The sequence below is a fragment of the Mustela putorius genome, unplaced genomic scaffold, assembly GCF_011764305.1.
Source record: "Mustela putorius furo isolate JIRA1106 unplaced genomic scaffold, ASM1176430v1.1 tig00000813_pilon_pilon_pilon, whole genome shotgun sequence".
Classification (NCBI taxonomy): Eukaryota; Metazoa; Chordata; class Mammalia; order Carnivora; family Mustelidae; genus Mustela; species Mustela putorius.
In genome coordinates this window covers 1,276,932-1,293,667 of record NW_025421485.1, presented here as the reverse complement: position 1 = coordinate 1,293,667, position 16,736 = coordinate 1,276,932, and the positions used below count along the sequence as shown (strand labels likewise).

The following is a 16,736-nucleotide window of genomic DNA, read 5'->3' as shown; positions in this document are numbered from 1 at the left end:
ATGCTAAATTATATTTCAAAATGTAATTTCTCAGTTAGGTAAATTCAAGCCTTAGATATTATTATATTTCTATGAAGGAAAGAGTCTTCTTCGACACCTAACATTCCTTTTCAAGTGGAATTAATAATAGGAATAAACATGTATGCATGTATGAAGGTCTCTCATTTTCCTGCGGTTGTCATAAGTATATATCCAGTGTTTAAAAAAAAAAAACTATAATGCACACAGACACATGCACACACATAAACGCATAAAGGAAAATCTGTGTAGCAGATGAGCTACACACCTGCACTCTCATCAACACCTTCTACGAGACACAGACAGTGAACCATGCCCAGTAAACCACAGACACAAAATACCAAATTCGGTCACTAGTGAATGGCATCAAAGGGACATAGCAACCTGGGCAGTTCTGTGTGCCACTGCTGAAGTACAAATCTGAACTGTGCAGGTGCAGGTGACACTACCCAGAAGTCACTTAGCTGATGAGTGAGAACACCTGAGTTTCCTTCTTGAATCTTAGTTTCACAACCACTTCGTCAGTAGAGAATGGTCTACTATTTACAAACACAGGTTTGAATTCTAGCTCCACGTCTGTGTGATCCTAAGCAAGCTATTTAACCCCCTGAACTTTGATTTCATCATCTGGAAGTTGAAAACAATAATAGCCACTACTTCATAAGGTATTTTTGAAAATTAATAAAAACCTACAAATAGGGACGCCTGGGTGGCTCAGTGGGTTAAGCCACTGCCTTCGGCTCAGGTCATGATCCCAGGGTCCTGGGATCGAGTCCCTTATTGGGCTCCTTGTCCAGCAGGGAGCCTGCTTCTCTCTCTGCCTCTGCCTGCTACTCTGCCTGCTTGTGCTCTCTGACACATAAATAAAATCTTAAAAAAAAAAAACCTATAAATATATTTAGAACACAAAAATCACTCGATCAATGTTAGTTATTGCTATTACTACTGCTACTGACCTAGTCACAGAAATGCTTATGAAGTATGGAATCCTCTCATGCAAAAATGCTCAGTGTTTCAGATACAACTTTCAGGTCCAGCTAGAGAATCTTTTATGATTACCTCCATCTGAGGAAGGTGAAGCTCAAAAACATGACGATGGCTACAGGTCACACAGCTCAAAGTGGCTGAATCAGAATTCAAACTTGTACATGACACTAGTGTGACTCTGTCTTGCCTTCAGGGTCAGTCCTTCCAAGTCAAGAATGTACCTTATTCCCTTCATCATTTCGATTTCTGGAATAGGGGAAGAAGCTAATTCAAAATGGAAGGAAAGCAAATGGAAAGAGGAGAACAGAGGAAGAATGAGAAAGCAGGTAAGAGACTCTAATTCTACCACCAGTTAGAAATGCGGACCTCCATGAGAAGCAACAAAAATGACAGTTGATGACTAGAGCTCTTACGAAGTCCCAGGCACTGTGCACACATGGCCTTAGCCCTTCTGAGAAATTCTAGAAGGTGCTTCTTAGTATCCCCATTTTGTAAATGAGGAAACTTACACAGAAAGCAAGGTCAGATACCTGTCCAGTTACGCAGCACTAAGTGGCTCCAGGCTGGCTTTACCCACAATGCTTGGCGACTAAAAAACGATTTACCCTACTACAGAAAAAGCATGACGGACAACTGAAACATCTCAAATCTGCTCATGTGAACAGTAAGAATAATTTACACAAAACATAACATCCAAATTATGGGGGAAAACACACACATGTGCACACACACAAATACTTTGTAGGAGACTCAAACGTAAGGACCCATTTTTACATATTTCTTTCCCTGTTTTCTATTAACTCCTTAATTATAATATAGCTAGTACAACTAGCCCTCCCTTGGTGACTACTAGCAACTCCTGGAGTGTAAGCAAAGGCGGCCTTAAAACAAAGCAAAGTGACAAAATGAACAACATGTGCTACAAAAATACCCGGACCATGAATGTTCAAGTATCAAGTTACTTTGTCCAGTATTCCCGAGAAGTACAAAAGCAGCTTACACCTAAAGTGTATCTGCAACATAAACACAAACAGGATACAAAGGCAATATCCCATCTTCCATCTAGAAGGTCTTCTGACATTCATTTTAAATAGGAAATCAATAGATCAAGCTGGAAAGCTGTCAAGACATGAGAGCAAATGTCTTTCTTAACACACACTTCAGTCAGGAAATTTCTCAGAAGTAAGCACATGGTAGCAGGTTGGTTGCAGATTTTCAAACCCATCAGATGATGTACGAATAATGCCAGCAAAAATACTGCTAACTGGGCACCACAGAAAATTAAAATTTTATTTATTATTTCAAGTCAATTGAACTAAATCTTTAGCATTTGGGGGACTGCAAGAAAAGGTTTTTTGGTATTACATTAGTCCACCTGGAATAAATAAGTAGCTAAATACACACATATACACAGAGTCAAAGCTATAAGGACTTGGCCTTAGAAGAGATCTAAGAAGGGCAAGCTTCATAGTGTTCTGGACTCCCCCACCACTGAATTCTTGATTGAATATGTGTTTCAGGGGAGATAGTTCATGATGTAACACATTTGAGAACAAAATGAAAATATTTTTAGTAACTGATTTATTTCCACAATTTTAAAAGCTTTGGGCTCAAAAGTTACAGGAACGATACTACAAAATGGAATTTTCCAGTAATTTAACAATCTCCATACTTACTTAAGATGCTACAGGATATGTATAATCATGTGGAAATTATTTCTAATGTTATTCAAGGTAACAGAAATACTACCTCGTTCAAGTCTAATAAATTCACCTGACAAGCAGAGCTTTAATTTTTAGTAGAACTATAATGGAAACCCACAAGAAAACGTGAGAATGTGTCTAATGACTTATATCTCCTAAGATCCATCTGACTCAAAACCCTCAAAACAATGACAAAGACACCGAGAACCTGTAACAGGACCCTGTTGTCCAAAATTACCAGGAGTTTAAAAAAAAGAAGAAGAAGAAGAAGAGAAGGAGGGGGCGGCAGAGGAGGAGGAAGAGGAAGAAGAGGAGAGACAATTCTCATGAAAATTTATCAAAAACCAGAAACAGAAAAAAAAAAAATTTAAAAAAAAAAAAACAGAAACAGAAAGAACTTCGCTACACCTCCCCCACTCCCAAGCCCAAACATTTCCAGGGTTAAGAGTGAAGAAAAGAGATTACATGGAAGGCACCAAGCATACTGCTGATAACCATGCTACCCGCTTCACTTAGGGCACTGAGGTCCAGAGTTCAAGGCAATAGGAAGTCTACTACCCACTTGTCGGGTAAGGTTCAGGACACTGGGAGACACACACTGTCCTCATAGCACAAAGGAGATAATGACACACGACTGCATATCAGCATGCTTGTTTGGGTGGTACTACACAGACGTGTGCACTTAGGTAGAAGAATTTGAGCAACGTTAAGATATCGCTAGTAATTAAACTCTAAACAAGAACTTTCTATCATTCCTTTGAATAAAATCGTATCAACACAATTAAAGAATATTCCATAGTAAGCATAAAAAATCATCTATGATCATGTGTAGCTACTTCCAAATCTATGCAACTGAAACAAAATACAGAAATAAACTGTACATCAAAACTGATGGAGATCCGAAACTCTAATCCACAATACCCATTTGGTTTTATCCAAAAAAATTGACTGGTATTATTTCTTTTAATGATATAACTGAGAACTTACAAAATAAATTTATGATAAAATGTTGGATATATTTCTTCTTTGAGTTTCCACTTAAGGTTTCCTTTGAAAAATGGGGCAGAGGGTCAGATCTATTGCTAATGGATTAAATGACCAAAAGTACTCCTTAATTCAAACAACTACAAAAGAACTATGCTAGTGAGTCAACGCAAAGTAAGTTAATACTAAGTTAATAATGCAACATTAAATAGAAAACTCACCTTGCAAAGGCAGGATTTTTACCCCAAACTCTTCAAGACACCCAAGGGCTTGGATAAGATCTAGCTCCTCCTGAATGGCTGCTGGTCTATCAGTTATCAGCTGTAAGCAGCACCTAAGGGAAATAAGATCAGCTTTAACCAAAAAAAAAAAAAAAACAAGTAAGAGATGCTTGGCTAAGATGCCTTTCTATATTCAACAACATGAGATCCAACACATATTTATCAAAAACCTCCTACATTCCAGGTATCCTGCTTGACACTTTCTGTTATCTTACTTAATCCTCATAGCAAGCCTGTGTGATGGGCAAATAGCATCACCCGCTTCCTAAGGAAGCCAAAACCAAAGCTCAGAGAGGCGAAGTGATCTGTGCAGGGTTGTACCGAGGGCAGGGAACGGTATCACATTACAAAGCAAAATACATTAACTGCCTTCAACGCTCCTTTTCCTGCGGACTCCGAAGGTAATAATCATACAGGAAGGATTTAAAAAGGGAGACAGAACTCAGGTAATTTCCAGTTATTCTTCTACGAAAAACAAACATCTTGTTTGGTGACAACTTCAACTCCGTTAAAAGAATAAGCTGAGACACTGCACAAAGGATATTTTTCTGATCACAGGAAGAGTCCGTTTATAATGCAGTGCTGAGATGAATACAGGAAAGAGGGACTTTGCTAAACCAAGAATCTGTGACACCTGTGGGGTATTTTAAGCACGTTTTTTAAAAATCCAGACAACGTGCACTTAAGAAATCTTTTCATTAACAAATAAACTTACTTTCTGAAAGGTGCCTGTGGCGAACGCTGGGACACAGGACTAGAAAGAGGCAGAGATCGGGCCAGGAAAAGGCTAATGGTGCTAAAGTCTTGAATTGTCTTGAAGATCCCTGGGCCCCGGGATGCATCTGTGGGACCGAGCGATGGATGGAGGGAGGCCTACCTTGCTTTGCAAAATTGTAAAACTGAGCCAAGATGAGCACTAACGCATACTTCTGATTCAAATGGAACAAGGGACAAGTCTACGTGCAGCAGCTACGGAAAAACTACCGCGCTACCTTCAAACCCACAAGTTCCCAGTTCTGGCAATTTCTACCACAGATAGGCTCACACACGCCCACATGCCCACCCATAATTAGGGATGCTCACTACCAGTGTTTTTACAATACAACAGGATGAATTTTTATCATGAATGAAATAAATTGTAAAAAAGTCGAACAAAGGGATATTCTACAACCATCAAAAAGAATAGATCAATCTGACATGTCCTCTTGAAAAAAACCATCAGTATAGATTGTAAGTGAAAATAAGGAGATCCAGAAAGGTACTTACAAGTCGTAAGCACTCATTTGTGATTTTTTTTTTTAAGATTTTATTTATTTATTTGACAGAGAGAAATCACAAGTAGTCGGAGAGACAGGCAGAGAGAGAGAGGGAAGCAGGCTCCCTGTTGAGCAGAGAGCCCGATGCGGGACTCGATCCCAGGACCCTGAGATCATGACCTGAGCCAAAGGCAGAGGCTTAACCCACTGAGCCACCCAGGCGCCCCAGCACTCATTTGTGATTTAAGAAAGAGGAAGGTAACATTGAAGAAAGTATTCTGGAAGGATATATAGGAAAATGATTTAAAAAGATAGCTGAGGGGTAAAGTTAGGGGAATGGGACCGAGAAGAATTATTGTAAACACATAACCTTTTTTGTATTGCTGAATATTTTTATCCTATGGATGTATTATTTCCTCAATTTAAAAAATTAGTTCATAATAATTTAATCAGTAAGAATATATTGGTATTAAACATAACTGTGAACATTTAAATATATCTAGCTCACAGATCATCATCAGTCTGGTGTCACCTTATATACACATACAGCATGTTTTCCAAATTAAGATGTGCCCTTGTGGGAGAAAAAGGGAAATACTGGAAGTGTAGATTTGAAAATGATTTGTGAGAACATCGGCCAAAAAGATTTAGGTCAAACACAACTCCCAGTTTCAAAGGCTATTCTATTTGATATTTTCATCATCTGAAATAGAAATATAATCCCTTAGGAGAGAAGAAAAAAAATTTACTATTTTTAACAACTCTGTCAAGTTCAATAACATGGTTTGAGAAAACATGGTTCTCTCTGTGCTAAGATATCACTGGGGAAAAAAGTCTCCTTTAAGCTTTTAGCTGCTAGTCATTTGATAGAAAAAAAATAAATCTAAGTAGCCAACACAATCACTACATCAAAATAAATTCCAAATGGGCTTAAAATTTCAAGGTGAAAATGTAACTATCAAAGTAGTAAAAAAAAATGAAAAATTATTATAATGGTCTTGGAAATTAAAGGTCTCTCAAAAGATAACACACAAGACAAAAACTATTAAAGAAAACATAAAAATCTTTAAAGATTTTGAATAACAATTTGAAAGATAAATCATATATACAAAAACTTGACAACATGGTTAAAACAAGTGAGAGAGGAAAAGGACAAATGTCCTCGTAAGAATCAATAGTAAAAAGGGGTGCCAGGGTGACTCGGTCAGTTGAGCGTCCAACTCTTAGTTTCAGCTCAGGTCACAGTCTCAGGGTCATGGGATCAAGCCCCACATTGGGCTCTGTGCTCAGGAGGGAGTCTGCCTGAGGATTCTCTCTCTCTCTCTCTCCCTTTGCCCATCCCCCCCCCACAGGCTCGCACACTCTCTCAAATAATAAATCTTAAAAAAAAAAAAAAGAATCAATAATAAAAATATTGACACTAAATTTCCAGTACAACAGGCCAAGAGAGAAACTGAATCCACAGTCCAGAAATTTCCACCAGGAAGGGACTTCAGAGCTTTATCATCCAATTAGGTCCTTCAACCTTAAACAGAGCACAAGTCATGTAAAGCAGACAGCCACTGCCTCGATGTGCTACAAATTCCTAGAACTTGAATTTGCAGGCTAGCGCGTGAATCCTTTCTAACAGAAGCAATGTACAATCTCACCGATAATGGGCAAGAAAGACTGGGAAGGCATGCTGGAGAAAAGCGGTCAGGAGAAAGTTGATGAATATTCATAAGGTAATTCTCTTTCTGTATGCAAGCAATAAATAACTGTGCCCCATACAGTATAGTCAATCTGTACTTGTGGCAATGTGTTTTGTAAAGGAAAGAATAAAAACCAACAATGGAGTTTGTGTATTCTGACTTGTCCCCTCCCTCCCATGGAAGAATACAGAATTACTCCACCTGGCCAGATCCATGCAGCTATCCGTGAGGCTGGTAGAAGAATTAAAGTACTCTCTGCTGGCAGCCAAGACCAAGTCAATACTCCTTTCATAACCGACCCTGTACTGGGTTTTCCCTTTATGGGCTACACTAGCGGGTGGATTTATGGAACAGGCGCTGCAGTGCATCATCTGCCCAGCTAGGTGGATATTTTCAAGGCGACTGGAACACAAAAGGCTTTCTGTAAATATCTGGGGGAAAGAAGAAACTTTAATTAGTTAAAGAGGGCAGATTCAGTTCTCAATGAAATGAAGATTCTGACATCCAATGAAATCAATTAAAAATACAACCATCCTAAAAGCAGCAGTAGCATGACACTGTGAATGCACTAAATGACAATGAAGCATATGCTAAGTGGTTAATTTTATGTTATGTGAATTTCACCTCAGTAAAACAAAATCGTCTTTTAGAAAGAAGAAATAACTTAATGGAACAAACCAACTGGAAGCCTAACACAGTTGATCCTTGAAAGCATGGGCCTTAGGGTGCTGAACTCCCATGCAGTCAGAAATCCCCCTATAACTTTGGACTCTCCCAAAACGTAGCTACTAATAGCCCACTGTTGACCAGGAACCTCACTGATAATATGGACAGCCAATTCACACATTATTTTGTATTTTGTATCTGCTATATTCTGTAGCAGAATTATTTTGTATTTTGTATCTACTATATTCTGCTTATTCTTACAATAAGGTAAGCTGGAGAAAATATTAAAATCATAAAGAAGAGAAAATACATATAATACTGTACTCATTTAATACTCTACTCATCAAAAAAACAAACACCCATGTTGTTCAAGGATCAATTGTATCTTGATGTATCATAAGGAATGTTTAAGTAAAATATCTGGAATTCATACTCATTAAAAACAGGATTCCTTTCTATGCAGTCATCAAAAGAAATGAAATCTTGCCATTTGCGATGACATGGATGGAACTAGAGGGTATTGTGCTGAGCGAAATAAGTCAATCAGAAAAAAACAATTATCATATGATCTCCCTGATATGAGGAAGTTGAGAGGCAACATCGGGGATTTGAGGGGTAGGAAAGGAATAAATGAAACAAGATGGGATCAGGAGGGAGACAAACCTTAAAAGACTCTTAATCTCACAAAACCAACTGAGGGTTGCTGGGGGAAGGGGGATAGGGAGAGGGTGGTTGGGTTACCGACATTGGGGAAGGTATGTGCTATGGTGAGTGCTGTGAAGTGTGTAAACCTGGCGATTCACAGACCTATACCCATGGGGCTAAAAATATATTACATGTTAATAAAAAATAAAAAATGATTAAAAAAAACAGGATTCCTTAGACATACGGTCCCATATTCAATAGGGCCCACTCCACTTAAACTATAACATTTTAATTTTTTAAAGAAAATCTTTGAATACGATAATTTATAACTGCTTATAGTATCTGAATTTAGTCTTACAAACTAAACTGTCATGCTATAAATACAACATTGACTTTTTTCCAATCTGCAGACCAAAAACTATTTAAGGTATTTGTGCAAGTATCATTGTATTCTACTAGGCAACTAATAGCATCAATTAACATAGAATTTATTGTGTAACTGAGAATATTTACTCATTACCTAGTCCAGAAAAGTCTTAAACAAAAAGATCTACACTAATAATGTCAATATATAATTAGTATAGGAATTTCTCCAAGAATGTTCACCCCATCATCTGCTGGATGAGGATAGCACAGAAATAGAAGCAAGAGATGAAAAGCAGATTTCATGGAGAATCAAGAATCTTCTTATGATTAAGACTACCCAATTTTCATAGGATCCCCTTATTTTCACTTATTTCTAGGCGTCTAGGGAAGGTAGTATTTTTAGACAGGACTTTATTAAAATGACTATGATAAGGATAAAATTACTAACATCTATAAGGAATCTGATACAAAATACCTATTGTGACAGAAAGCAAATTACTAATGAGCAACCCTAATCATTTATATCTAACAGGTGAAAATGGCTTACTCCAAGTGACCCAAATGACTTAGATATGATAATTTATTCCTTTGGTTCATTCAAGTAAGCCATAAAGAGTTAATGTCTAAGATTGAGAAATGCAATTCACACACTCTAAAATTTAAGTTTTTGCTAAAATGAACAATATACATTTCTGCTCTACATGCTGTAATGGAACCTTTAACTTTCTCAAAATTGTGCCATTGAGCTTTCAAATTATTTTCCAAGAAAGCAACCTCTAATATAATAGCCGAAAGTCAGTGAAACAACATAGCATAATTTAAAAGCTACTAAAATAATATTTAAAATGTAATATTTAAAATGTAAGTTAAAAAAATGTAATTTGCCAAGTCCATATTACCTTCCTCTATAACCATTTCAAGCTGTTATAATGCGCTTTCAAATGTTCTCTCAGAGGAGAGAGGCTAACCACCAGAAATCATTAAAATATTAAAGCTAATAAAAAGGTGTTAAAATATAACAAAATGTAACAAAAACAGGGGCGCCTGAGTGGCTCAGTCAGCTGAGTGTCTGCCTTGGGCTCAGGTCATGATCCCTAAGTCCTGGGATGGAGCCCCATATTGGGCTCCCTGCTCAGCAGGGAGTCTGCTTCTCCCTCCACCTGGGGCTCTCAGTGCTTGTGCTCTCTCATTCTATCTCAAATAAATAAATAAAATATTAAAAAAATACATAACAAAAAGAATAAGTCAAGTTGTTATGAGCCATTTCAAGTGTAATATATTTATTGCCAATTTCCAATTAGAAACAGAAACAGGAAAATAGCAAAACAATACCGTTCCAACTTAAAAACACTACTGCAGACGTATAAATGATGGTTAGGCTTTGGAGCCCATGTGAATACAGATTTTCTCCTGGAATTGGAATTCAAGTTTCACTTTAGACACAAAAGGGGAAGCTACTGGCAGTTTTATGTACATGGTCTGAAAATATAATCATCAATGTAAACTTCACACTCCTTCAAGAATTTAAAAACCTGACGTTCGAATATAAAACCGTTTCTCAACAGTCTATATTAGCACTCTTTTGTTAAAATCACCATGAATAAAAATACCAACCAATTTCACAAAATAGAGACCTATTTGTATAACTCATTTTATCAAAGGGTCACACTTTATGATGTCAGAGCAGAGCAACACAAGGAAAGATCCTAAATGATTTCATGTTTGGCTTATTGAGAAAAACTCAAAAACCTGCTTTTAAATAATATCACATTCAATGGGTTAGTTGGATCATTTTTCCACATTTTCTATAAGAACTAGGAGTAATTTGGTGGTAAGATACATACCCTCCAAAAACATTAATTAAAGCCCCCTGGGTTACACTCCTACGTCAATCAGCAGCCATTTCTTAAGTAGCCTTTGTGTTCCAGACAGGACAATAGACCCTGGGGGAACAGGCTGAACATGAATATGATAATGCCTACCTAGGGGCTCCTGACCAAAGGGAAAAACCACACACGGAAACCAGTTACTGCATTTGAAAGAAAGACTGTAATAGAGACACGGTTACATGAAAGGACAGAGGCAGGCATCCCGGAGGGCATAATTAGTGAAGTGAGTCCTGAAAATTACCAACAATTTTCAGATAAAGGAAAGGGGAGTAGATCCAGGCTCAGGGAACAAGGCAGGTGGAGTCACTGGACGTGAAGCCAGAGTCAGGGCAGGTCTGGGGGGCGCAGTGGAGCAGGGGGAAACATGGCGTCCCCTGTCCGTGCAGAGTGGCACGCGTAGAGAGCGGCGCAGGGGGGAGCGGGCACAGAAGCACGTCTGCCACGGCCTTCTATGCCACGCTAGGAAGTACGGCTACTCTCTGATGCAGACATGGAATAAGAAGGGGAGTGTCATAAAAAGGTGTTTTAGAAGAATGCCCTGAATCAGTGTAGATTAGAAATATGGAAGCGGGGAGACAAGGGAGGAGGAACTGCAAGTTGGCAGAGATAGGACAGATTGGAAAGGCTTTTCCCAGCTACATCAAACAGGCATTAGTGACCACCAAGACCACGGAAGTGAGAGGAGCCCAGGAGCCCAGGAGTCCATTTCCAGCTGAGGATTAACTCGCTGGATAACCGCTGGTGCAATGATCGAAGACGGAGGGACGGGAGGTAAGATACGTGAGTGCTCAACCGAGAAAGCACTGCTGGATTCACGGCTATGACTCAATGGTATTACTCAAGAGTGAGGGTCATGGTCACCACCTCTGTGTCCAGGAAACACACTGTAACAGTCAAACTTCCCAAACTAAAAACGAGGAACTTACCTCATAGCAAGCATCAGAATCCAGGCAGGTGTAAACATTCTGCTGCATAGTTAGCATGTCTTGCAGCAACGTTCTCCAATGAGACTCACTGACAGGAGGTTGCCTGGTTGGGGGCAGGAGGAGGGGAAGGGAGAAAAAAAACGATTTCATGAAATCTCTCTTCAATTGGCCAAAGGTTAAAAAAAAATTGGTATCACCATTCTATATGGTAAAACAGCTCCCAAATGACCAATAGGAATAATCTCATTTGAATTTCTAGGGAAAAACATCAATCAGAAGGAAAAGTTGAACGGCCCTGTGTCAACGCTAGAGACGCTGCCCAAGCCACCTTGGTCTTCGGCTGCCTAGACACAGAACTAGACTGGCATTAAGTGATAATAGCAAAGATAAACAAGCTGTGAGTTTCCAAGACAAAATAAAGCACAGAAAGGTAGGGCAGCTGAGATCTAGCAGAAAAAGCACAGGGACACAGGAGAATTGGTTTCAATTCCATCTCTATCAGACTGCAACCCCCACGGGGGATCTCCTTAACTTCAACTATATGTACAGACCTGGAAGGCGACCAGAGGCCACCCCTGGCATCAGTCAAGAGGCTGGGGACCCCAGTTCATCGGCAGCGCAGCACTAGTGGCTGTCTCAGTGGGAGCCCTTGCAAGGGTCCACAGAGTGACGGACCAAGCTAATGCACATCCCAGGGGACAGCCCTGGTGCCAGGAGAGAATCTTATAATATAGTGCCAAGAGCTGCCCCATCTAACTCAGGCAGGAGTTTCATGGCCCCCAAGAACCTATCTTTTGTAATACTTCCACAGGCACAGTTCTTAGAATCTCCTGAAGGACAAGCCAGTGACCACACTTAGGAAAGCCCAAAGCACAAAGCCCCTATCGGGTTTTCCAGTCCATTTCCAGTTCCTTGAGGTCAGAAGCAATTTACCAACCAAGAATCAGGTTTATACAACCAATGAGGCACACACGGTCTTGTTGATCAGAGCGCATTTTACGTGGATACCCAGGCTTACAGAGTTAGAGAATTCATGGTTCAGGTTCTCCTGCAGCAAGGAAAGGGTTTGTTAACAAATTCACAGACACATGGTAGCTGCATGATCGTGAACTCTTAGGGTTCCGGACTTCTGGTTTCCTCACTTAAAGCCCATCTTGGAGAGTGATAAGAAATGGAGGAGATTAATTCTGATAGAGCACAGGCATTGAAGCAAGGCATTCCTAAGTATAAAGACAAGCTCCATTACCTATACAGTTCTGAATATGTCTCTTAATTTCTATGAGCTAGGTTCCCTTTTTGTACCGTGTAAAGATTAACTAAAACTAGAATGTATGAAAAGATACTCCCCCCGTTTCTTCTGGTATAAAATAGTATTCAATAAATGTTAATGAATGAATCTGAAAGTTACAAACACATTTCTGTGGTTTCTATAGTTACATACATGATTACTAATATTGTTTAGCAGGAGGGAGAAAGTGTTGTAATTCTCTCTGCTTCCCCCAAAAGCTCACCTTTGTTGAATATATATGAGTTTGGAACCATTATTTATATTGACTTGCTAACCTTGATGTTCTGCATAATCCTGAATATCACTGTTTGAAAGGGAGGATTTTATTTTGTTTTGTGCTTGTCAAATACCATTTGGATGTTTCTTTCCCAAGTCTCTTCCCCTTTTTTATGCATTAAAAACAGGGCAAACAGACTATATGCATATAATAGTGTTGCTATGGGGAAAGCATGTATTTGAGATCATTCCTATGAAATTTCTGGTCTTCATGAAATTTTTCACCAAAAATTTTTAATAAGCATATGCTTCACTTGCTTATAGTATTTTATATTTATTTCACAAAATGAGTAATTACTTCTATCGCCTATGCAAAAAGCACAAGAGAATACTTTTTTTTTTTTTATCTCAGCATACAAATGGAAAAAACAAACTGACATATTTTCATGTCTCCCAGGACAATCCCTGAAGTGTGTCCATTAGTTAGACCTTGATACATGAACTCTTTGGGGAACTTCAAACAACTGGAGAGCTCCTTCAGATCTGGCTTGCAGGTAAGTAAGTTGCAAAACGTTTGATGCAGAGAGTGTCCATCTTGCACCAGCTGGATAAAATCGAACCTAGGCATTGTCTAGCTGAATTCAAATTCTCATATCCCAGCTGTTCTTCTGGAAGCCATCAACACTGGGACAGATGGTATTAATGTTTTCTCACACATGGCTAGCCGTAAGTACAGGTTCTAATTAAAATAAATTATAAGACATTATTTACAATGGCCTTTTCAGAATACATTCAGTAAACAGGAACCAAGAGTAGAACCTGAAGGCACTATACCAGAGAGTTGCAAATTAACAGAGAGATCCCTAAGTATAAATATGATGTATTAGTTACAGCCTTGGAACTGAGGGATATTTTCCAGGGAGAAACAGTGTTGCACTCAAGATGGTAAAACTTGATTTGCACAGATTCAGTGAAATCTGCTACCATTTAGAATATGCCTAAGAATATTCCCATAGATGTTGAAGGCCAAGCCATGATGGCATATATGAAATAATTAAGATTTACTTCAAATTAACTAGTTTGAAAAAAGAGGCCATATTCTCTTACATATTAGAGTAGAAGAGCATGAGTAGAGATTAACTTCAAAGGTTTCAGAAGTGCTTGAGGAACTCAAGGAAAACACAAGAAGTGTTCTAGCTATAACAGCAAGGCTTTCTTGAAGAGTGGGTACTAGAGTAGAGTCAGCATGATCAGAAATACTACCATTTGTTTCTAGCTGTAAAAAAAAAAAAATCTTAAGACTTGAGTTGCCAAAACCTTTTAAATTGTTCATTTAATAATTTCTGAGAGAGGGCCATTGATATAGATGGTCCCATATTAGATGTATAGGAACTCTATCACTTGCCCTAGAGAAGCTTATCATCTCCAAAGGAACATAAGGCACATACATACATCAATAACTATAGTTCACTGTTAAAAAAGACAGATAGGGAGACAGACAGATACAAAATGCCAGGGGGGGTTCTCAGGAAGGAGAGTTCCCTGAGCAAGCCACTACTGGCTGCATTCCGTAAGCACTTTACTACTGTTGGGTGAGCCTGGGATTTCTGGAGCCATCTAGGTGGTGCAAGTGTAGCTCTCGTAGGGCTTGGGTAGAAGTAGAGCAGTCTCTACTTGCATGGGACATGATACTGTATACAGAAAATCCCACGGAATAGCCAAAAAAAAACAAAAACAAAAACAAAAAAACCCTACTGGAACTAATACAGATGCCCCACAAGGTTGGAAGACACAAGCTTACTATATCAAAATCAAAAATATATAAGTCAACATTTCTACACACTAGGAGTGAACAATCCAAAAATGAAATTAAGAAAATTCTATTTACAATTTTAAAAATTAGAAATATTTTATAGTACACAAATGTCCACAGCTTTAGCTGTAAAAACCAAAACTCAAAACAACCCAAGAAGTCCATAAACAGGGGCACCTGGGTGGCTCAGTGGGTTAAAGCCTCTGCCTTCCGCTCAGGTCATGATACCAGGGTTATGGGATCAAGCCCCACATAAAAAGGTGAACAGTTCAACAAAGTGTGATAAATCCATAAAATGGAATACTACTCGATAAATAAAATGGAATTATTATTATTGATCCGTGATACAACAAGGATGAATGACAAAATGAGTACAGAGAAGCCAAACGGAAGTGTGTACTAGATTCCATTTACATGAAGTTACAGAAAATACAAATATATAGGAATAGACTACATATCAGTAGTAGTCTAGAGAGGGGAGAAGGAGGTGATCAGGAGAAGCAAAAGGAAGGGGAATATAAAAGGGCAAGAAGAAGCTTCTAAGGGTGACATAGTTATTACCTCAATTGCAAGATGGTTTCACAAGTATCTACATGTATTGAAACTTATCAAATTCTACACTTAATACATGGAATTTAGTGTTGGCCAATTATAAATCAATGAAGTAACTAAAAAAAAAAAAAAGAAGAAGAACAGTACTTATTTTTAATCATATACAAGTGTCAATTAATTTTGTTCATTACTTACTTCCGACCAGTGTGCCTGGTCAGCCTAACCATCAACTTGCGTGCCTCTTCTGAGCTAGACTGAGTGTTCTTAACAAATGAAACTGGTCTCTCGAGTCCATGTTTCTCCAAGAGCTCCGACACACTAAAAGTGAGAGAGGAATTTTTTAGTCTTGCTATCAAACAAAAAAAGTCTGAGAGTCTTGAACATACAACCAGCACGTAGGTGTTTAGTACTAAAAACAAAAAGTAGCATATAGAATGACCCAATTTCACATACTGCATTAATTTTCAGAAAAAAAAAAAAAGCTAACAATCATATATCAAATCTTATTTCCTGTACTTTTACTACAATGTACTTGGAATTAGTAGTCAATTTTTTAAAAAAATATGACATATCTTTATCTAAAATTTTTTTTATTTTCCTCTACTCTAAAAGCATCAAATCAGTAAATAAAGCAAATCTATCATTTCAATACTCAGCTTTTATTCTAAACAATCCTGTGAGTAATTTGTTAGAGGTAAGGTCAATAGAAAAGGAATAAACAATTTTAGAGTTGGAGCCAAAGAAACATCACAAGGCTCAATCTCCCTCCAGAATCTATTCTATAAAAATTAAAAAAATGTCACAAATTTTGTCCCAGATGAACCTTCTTGAGATATCTCATTCCCCAGTCATCAGTGTCATATATGTATGATGGGTGACCTCACCAAATTTCACATTTTTGAATTAACTACTACTGAGTTTATAGAGCGTGACCAGCTAGAATTCAGTAGCTCATCGTAAAGACAGGTTTCATGGGTCATGTCACCTGACATCACATATGCTAAAACATTTTTCAGTGATTAGTACCTATGCGGTGGAAAAGGGAAAAATTTCTTATTTTAAAAGGTCATTAACTTAAACTAAACAGGGAAAGACGTGGGTATCATGCAGAAACTGACCACATATAACTGTTTCCTTGAGGTAGAAAGAGCATAATGTGATATCAAGACCACTCTTGGTTACACCCAGGAACATACCATGAAATTCTGTGAAATTCACAGTATTTCACCATATCTTTTTTAGATCACTCTTCTCAGTTTCATTACGGAAAAAAAAGTAATCATGCAACTTTGTAAGGAATGAATCCATATTGTCTTAATCCACCAAATTTTACTCAAACTATGTTCAACTTCTCAAGGACACCAGAGATAGGAGAAACACAGCCAATCTAAAATAAGCTAAGGTTGAAAAGAAAGAACTTGATTTATTAAAAATTTTTCAAGGAAAAAAAAAACT

The 16,736-nt window shown here is 38.2% G+C and overlaps 1 protein-coding gene across 5 annotated transcripts in view; it reads right to left on the bottom strand.

Moving 5' to 3' along the window:
• NBAS (NBAS subunit of NRZ tethering complex) overlaps nt 1-16,736 on the bottom strand; it is a 316,898-nt gene that overhangs the window by 154,339 nt on the left and 145,823 nt on the right. For all 5 annotated transcript variants that reach the window (XR_006608058.1, XR_006608057.1, XM_004745820.3 and 2 more), the window contains 4 exons: nt 15,477-15,599; nt 11,413-11,515; nt 7,122-7,351; nt 3,914-4,026 (listed from right to left, as the gene is read on the bottom strand). Coding sequence is in view for 3 of the 5 variants with exons in the window: in XM_004745820.3 (XP_004745877.1) it covers nt 3,914-4,026; nt 7,122-7,351; nt 11,413-11,515; nt 15,477-15,599 (569 nt within the window). In the remaining 2 variants the exon portion in view is untranslated. The remainder of the gene's footprint in view (nt 1-3,913; nt 4,027-7,121; nt 7,352-11,412; nt 11,516-15,476; nt 15,600-16,736) is intronic.